Source organism: Otolemur garnettii, unplaced genomic scaffold (assembly GCF_000181295.1).
Source record: "Otolemur garnettii isolate 467f Iridium unplaced genomic scaffold, OtoGar3 scaffold00057, whole genome shotgun sequence".
Lineage (NCBI taxonomy): Eukaryota > Metazoa > Chordata > Mammalia > Primates > Galagidae > Otolemur > Otolemur garnettii.
Window position 1 is genome coordinate 1452821 of NW_003852452.1, and position 7100 is coordinate 1459920.

Below are 7100 nucleotides of genomic sequence, written 5' to 3' on the forward strand. Positions count from 1 at the left end.
GCCTGGCTATTTTTAGAGACAAGGGCTTGTTCTGTCTCAGGCTGATCTCTAACCTGTAAGCTCAGGCAATCCACTCACCTCGGCCTCCCAGAGTGCTGGGAATACAGGCATGAGCCCCCACGCCCAGCCCAGAATACATAAATTGATGTGATAACAATATGGTAAATAAAAACATTCACAGGCTTTTAAAGTGGACATTTTCATAATTTTTACCTTGAAAAAGCACTAGTTTACTAGTGTTTTACTAGGATATCTGCATAGGTGTTTATCTTGTATTCTTTTAAATTTTCTGGTTTTTTTTTTTTTTTTTTTTTTGTAGAGACATTTTTTTTTTTTTTTTGATATTGTCTTACTCTGTCACCCTCAGTAGAGTGCGGTGGCATCATAGCTCACAGCAACCTCAAACTCCTGGGCTCAAGTGATGTTCATGCCTCAGCCTCCCAAGAAGTTGGGACAACAGGCGCCTGCCACAATGCCTAGCTATTTTTTAGAGATGGGGTCTCACTTTTGCTCTGGCTGGTCTTGAACTCCTGAGCTCAGGCAATACACCTGCCTCAGCCTCCCAGAGTGCTAGGATTACAGGCGTGAGCCACTGCGACCAGCTGCATTCTTCCCATTTCTGAGATTCCCAGTCATGAATTATGGCTCCTTCTCCTCTATTTTCAAACTCACACTCTCTCCTGCCTCTCTCCTTGCTAGCTTATTAATATAGTCAAGTTATTTCTTTCTTTAAAAAAAAAATTCCTTCCCTCACCCTGACAGCAGTTTCTCTAGGAAGAATAGTCTCAACTTATTCCCAACAGCATTTAACCTTCTATACACCCTTCAGTCCCCACAGTCTGGGGTTTCCTAAAGCTATTCCATAAAAAGGCATAATGACTTCCTGATTTCCAAATCCACTAGCTACTTCTCGGTCATCAGCTTACTTCCTGACTTTGAGTCATTTGATAATACCATTCATGTCTCTTATTTTTTCCTGAAAATTCCCCTCCACCTCCATGCACACCTGTATTTCTGCCTACCTGTTAGTCTCTTTCTACTGAGTCTTCCCTTCTTTGGCCAACCTCTTCAGGCTTTTGTCATGTACCCACTACTTTTTTCTCTGTGTCATGTACCCACTACTTTTTTCTCTGTGCAAGCTGTCCATGAAGTCTCACTGATGCCCATGGTTTTAACTACCACCCATAGGCTAAAATATCTCATAGTACACAGTTTGGCTTAGACAACTACAACACTTTTTAGTCTCTTCTAGTCTTACCCACCTCCAATCTCTCTTCCTCATGCCACCACCCATCAATTTGGAGCTTGATTTTTTAATCAAATGGATTAATGAAATACAGAGTGAGCGTGTCATTCCACTTCTCAGAACTTTTCAGTGATTCTCAACAGTAAGAAAATTCCTGCTTTTCTTAGATTGTTAAAAAACAGAAGTCTATTTATGTCTTATCATCTGTCATTTGCCCGTAGATACAAGGTTCTACTCATGACTCCTTTGATTTGTCTTGCCATTGTTTTTTTTTTTTTGAGACAGAGTTTCACTTTGTCGCCCTCAGTAGAGTGCTGTAGTGTCACAGCTCACAGCACTCAAACTCTTGGACTCAAGTGATTCTCTTGCCTCAGCCTCCCAAGTAGCTGGGACAACAGGCACCTGCCACAACGCCCGGCTATTTGTCTTGCCTTTTTATAGTTCAGTGCCTTTTACAGGATGTTCCTCGACTTCTAATGCCTTTCTTTTCCTTGTGCATGTGGTAAATACATAATCACTTTTCAAGACTCCGTTCTTGCATCACCTTTATCGTGACACCTTCCTGGTCTCTGTGCTCCCCAGTTAACCTCCATTATTTACTCCTCATCTTCCCCCCAACCGTGTGCCTACCTCTACTCCAGCCCCTGGTACAGAACACTTTACACATGCTGGGATGGCTATAACTCCTCTCTCAGTACACCAGGAGCAATTTAGAAATTGCAACCCTATATTATTGACTTTTATGTCTGTGGGACCTAGTAAGTGCCTGACAAATAGTAGGCCCTGGATATGAGTTCTCTGGATTAATGACAGAGGTTAGTACCAAAAACATCTTGGAGAAGTCAAAACTGAAAGTAAGGTAAAATATAATAGGATTAAATACACCGTCTTGGCCCACTCAGGTTGCTATAACGAAATACCATAAGCCAGGTGGCTTATAAACAAGAGAAAAAAATTTTCAAAAATTTAAGGGGGTACAAATTTTTTGTTAATTGGATGAATTGTATAATGCTGAAGTCAGGGCATTTTGTGTGGCCATCACCCGAGTAGAGTACATTGTATTTTATTATTTCTCACAGTTCTGGAGACTGGAAAGTCCAACATCAAGGCATTGTCAAATTTGGTGTCTGATGAGGTCCCATTGAATGGCCCATGACAGCCATCTTTTCACTATATCCTCATATAGCAGAAGGGGGAAGGAATCTCTCAGTTCTCTTTTATAAGGATACTGATACCATGTATGAAGGGTACACACCTTAGATCTAATCACCTCCCAAAGGTCTCACTTCCTACTACCATCAGCTCAGGGTTTGGATTTCACCATATGAATCAGGGTGATTTGCAAACATTCAGACCACAGCATATACATAAGCTAAAAGTTATCTGTATCAATTTGTTTGGCAAACTCTGAATAGGAATTTATGTGAGAAAAGACCTGGAAATTTGAATAGTAACCTTAAAATAAGTCACTATAATATGGTGACAAGCTACTATAGCTATATATCTAGATTTTTATCTTTTAGATTAAATACCACTTGTAGAAATCCTGTCTTCTCCACTATAAACCTTTACAGAGGATATTATTGAGAGTAAATAATTTTTACATGTTTTTATAATTCAGGTTTTATAGTTAAAGACAAGGAAATTCCACTAAATCAAGTACAAATCAGAGCTGGTAAAATATTTTTTTTTTCTATTTAACATTTTAAGAAAAAAAAAGATGGATAAATATCCCAGCACTGTTTTTCCTAAAACACCTAGATAGGTTGTCTAAATTGTTTGGCTCTATTCATGTAGTCAAAGAAGCCAGTGGCTATTCTAACTCATGTCTAGTGCTAAATTACTTCTATATTTATAAAGCCAGTCTCAGTAGCTTTTAACAATAAACTTAACAAATTTGTTGAAGATAGTTCTTTGATACTCAACAAAGAATTTTATTTAATGACCATATTTCTAAGTTCAAAGAAGCAGAGAAGCCTAATTATTAAGCAATTGCCTTTTACTTCATAAACTTGTGTTTGTAATATTTTGTCAAACATTCACATCAATATCTAATCTTGCTAAATCTAAAGTAATTGAAAATTTAAGATCTGTTGTTTATAAATAACACCTGACTTGACTTTTCTCCTCAAATACTATTAACAATAGTAGCTAATTTTTATTGAATGTTTACAATATTTCAATCACTGTGTCAAACATAAAAAATTCTGTAAGGTGGGACTATTGTTATTATGAACACTAAAACAGAAAGAGGTTAGGCAATTTATCCAAGCTCACATAGGGCGTAAACAGCTGAACTCTGACAGGAACACGGAAAGCCTGAGCCCAGATCTTTATTTATAACCACTCAGTTACAGGAGGACATTAGAATTCAGAAATAATTTAAGGGAAAAAGTTTTCATAATTAATATGGCATTTAGGCATAAGTAGTTTTCTAGATCTGTATCATATTTTTCCACTTTTTTGCAAATGCATAGATTTCCCCTTATATAGTGGAGAGACAAACTTTGATAGGAAGAAAATGGGTGTCTTAATTGGGAAACCACTTGCTTTGTAAAATCAATGCAAATATCCAGACACATTGTTTTAAAATAAACTCAAATTTTATTGGTATGTGAAATGACTTAGAAGCTCTGAAAAGAGAATGCTCTCTGAAACACCTAACACCACTAAGGCACCTAACAAAATGGGCATTTGTCTTGTAAAGAATGATTGCTATGCTGCCAAAGCTTGGAGAATACATTTGTTTTACTGAGACATTAGGAAGCAATGTTGGCATACAAATCAGCAAAGCATCTCTGTCCAATGAGCTATTTTCTAGAAAGGGCCCCCGCATGTCTCTGGGCTGGAAGCCCTAGGAGGATAAGCATTAAATTGGCCTTTGATCCAGGAAAATAAATTCTGCCACAGTACATGTATGATTGAAAATCTGTGCGATCTCTCTTCCATCTAAGTCCCTCAGAACTTTTTCTGATTAAATTGTCTGAATCGATAATCATAGTTAGACACATCTTCAATTATAAAATCAACTTCTTTAAAGCAAAAAATCACCAATAGACCAAGTAGTGAGACATGAAATAATAGACATGAGCCATTTTACAAGGGCTATTTCAGTTTTTTAAAATATTGTACATACACATATATCACACACACAAAATTCCATACCTTCAACTTGGAAAGGCATCTTATTCTATGGGCTTCAATCCTTTTCTCAGTTTCTCCCATGTTGCTCTTCTGAATGTTCCAAAGTATCTATGTTTTAAATCTTGATATGTCTTAGTTCTACCCTTTTAAGAAAATAAAAATTTGTTAAGTTACTGCCAAAATCATTAGCAAGTATTCTTTTGAAGAAAGTACTGAATCTGAATAATATAGTGGAAGTCCACTATATTACCAAAATACCTAGGAAGCTTTTGGTTCAGATCTAGAAAATAATGGCATTAGAGAACATTTAGTCATTGGCTTCCTATTGAGAACGTTACATAAAATAACTTTAGCTACTCTTTGGTGAAGATTAAAGATACTGAAGTAATTTGTTAAGATCCCCTTGCAAAATAATGACCACGTGATTAAACAAAGCTTTTCATTTCTTTGGCCAAAACTAATAGAACCAAAGTGAGCTCCTTGGACTTACATGAAAATTGTTGCTTTTAAGAACACAAGACTTTGATTTGTGTTTGTGCTGAAAATCTGCTTCAGTGAGCGTACCCACGTTCAAAAATCTCTATTTGGCCAGGCTCCCTCTTGGAGTTCTTGGCATTCCAAGACTTCCCTGGAGTCTCAGGAAGGGAAACACTTTGTGGGGTACTGCTGATTCACGGGAACCTGGAGAGACATGGAATTTTAATCATGGAAATAGCCTAAGTAAAAATAACAAACAATTCTATGATCTGAAAAAGAATCCTACAATTGTTAAATTAAGATGTAAGACTTAGGAAAAGATCAAACATCAGAAAGGAGATCTATGTATAGATATTTGCAATAGATTCTCTGTGGATCTATATATCTATATTATTTATAGGAACACATTTTTGTATGGAGAACAAGAAGTTGGCTTAAACTTTATTAAGTTCTACTAACCCCAGGTTGAATACTCTGTTTATTTTGTGACTTGAAACTAGGACAACATTTTGCATCAATATCAAAATATTTCACTCTAACAATATTTACTCTTGCCAGAATAATATTTTAACAGTATCCCTAGCATTAATTAATTAAAATCCTGTAAACAATATCTGTTTAACAAGTGGTCCTGAATGGTACTAATTTTTAAAAACCTCATTGCTTGAACTCTACAAATTTTCTAAATCCTCAAAATGCATATCAAAGGAGTAGCTACTGCACAATTATGTGTGAGTTTAGTTCTTTGTACTCATTTTCTAACACATACAACAGATACTTATTGAAAGCTACCACATGCCAGTCATTGTTCTAAGCAATGGAAGTCAGTAGTGAACAAGACAGCCGACCTGTTCTATGGAGAATATAAACCCACTAGAGAAGTATATCTCTTTGGAAGGTACTTGGACACAGATCCCAAGGAAATAATACTTTCATTGGGAAAAATAAAATTTTTGTTTTAGACACATTGCAATAGAAACAGACACTGTATGATGAACTATAACTTGCATGGTAGAGAAATGGTGAAAACATTCTAAGGATTATGGTTGAAAGTTAGAGAGACACATTTGGCAATTCTGAACAGACCCATGCTGAACGCTCTCACATAAAATTCCAACTCACTTTAACTATAGTGCAACACTGGTTATGGAAAAATTATGGATAGAATGGAATAATTTTTCAAACAAATTGATATACATGTTGTCTCAAAAGTCACCCCTCAAGTTCCTAGACATAGGGAAAATAGAAAATTGTAGCTAAATCTTTATTTACAAAAGATTCATTATAAAATTTTAAAAAGAGGTGGCCAAAATGTAGAGAATATTTTGCAAATATATTATAAAATTTTGTAATGAATATTTTGTAAATAAAGATATTTATTTTTAATTTTGTAAATAAAGATAGCTACAATTTCCCATTTTCACTATCTGTGATGACTTTATGGGTGACTTTTGGGACATGCTGTAGTTAAGTTTTATATCAAATTTGGTTTAATCATAAACTTCTCCACTGTCCTCATTTATTTCTCTTTGTACTTTTAGATCCCATTTTCTCTCACTTGTTTTTTTTTTTTCCTTCTCTCTATACTTGCCATTACCTTAGCCCAGTGTAGTCACTCCATCAAATAGGAAGAGAGAAAACTTGATCCTTTCCCATGTCAAGATCACCATTACTCCTTTACTGGATAGAAATATGACTATTCTAAATGTTTAACTTTTCTGGTACTCCCCCCCACCCCCGTTTTGTTGTTGTTGTTGTTTGTTTGTTTTGAGACAGAGTCTCACTATGTCATCCTGGGTAGAGTGCTGTGGCTTCACAGCTCACAGCAACCTCAAACTCTTGGGCTTAAGTGATTCCCTTGCCTCAGCCTCCCAAGTAACTGGGATTACAGGCACCCACCACCACACCCAGCTATTTTTTTGCTGCATTTGTCATTGTCGTTTAGCCCAGGCCAGGTTTGAACCTACCAGCCTGAGTGTATGTGGCCAGCACCCTACCCACTGAGCTATGGGTGCTGCCCCCTTTTTTTATTTTTCATTTTTTGGTTTTAATTGTTATAGGCAAACAATTATGTATATTTATGGGGAAAATGTGATTTTTTGATACATGCATACAATGTGTAATAATGAAATCATGGTAATTGAAGTATCCATCATTTTAAGCATTTATTATGTCCTTGCATTAGGAACATTAAAATTCTACTCTTTAATTATTTTAAAGTGTACTCTTGCCA

General features: G+C 36.1%; 1 protein-coding gene across 3 annotated transcripts in view; it reads right to left on the reverse strand.

Moving 5' to 3' along the window:
- The window catches only part of SLCO1A2 (solute carrier organic anion transporter family member 1A2), a 44083-nt gene extending 39310 nt beyond the window's left edge, over positions 1 to 4773 (reverse strand). For 2 of the 3 annotated variants that reach the window (XM_023514690.1, XM_003792446.3), the window contains exons 1-2: positions 4649 to 4773; positions 4412 to 4533 (exon numbers count right to left, since the gene is read on the reverse strand). In XM_023514690.1, the coding sequence (XP_023370458.1) occupies positions 4412 to 4430 (19 nt within the window). In that variant the 5' untranslated portion in view covers positions 4431 to 4533; positions 4649 to 4773. Of the gene's footprint in view, positions 1 to 4411 lie in introns of all 3 variants that reach the window. The other variant, XM_023514689.1, reaches the window with a different exon arrangement.
- Positions 4774 to 7100: the final 2327 nt, after the last annotated feature.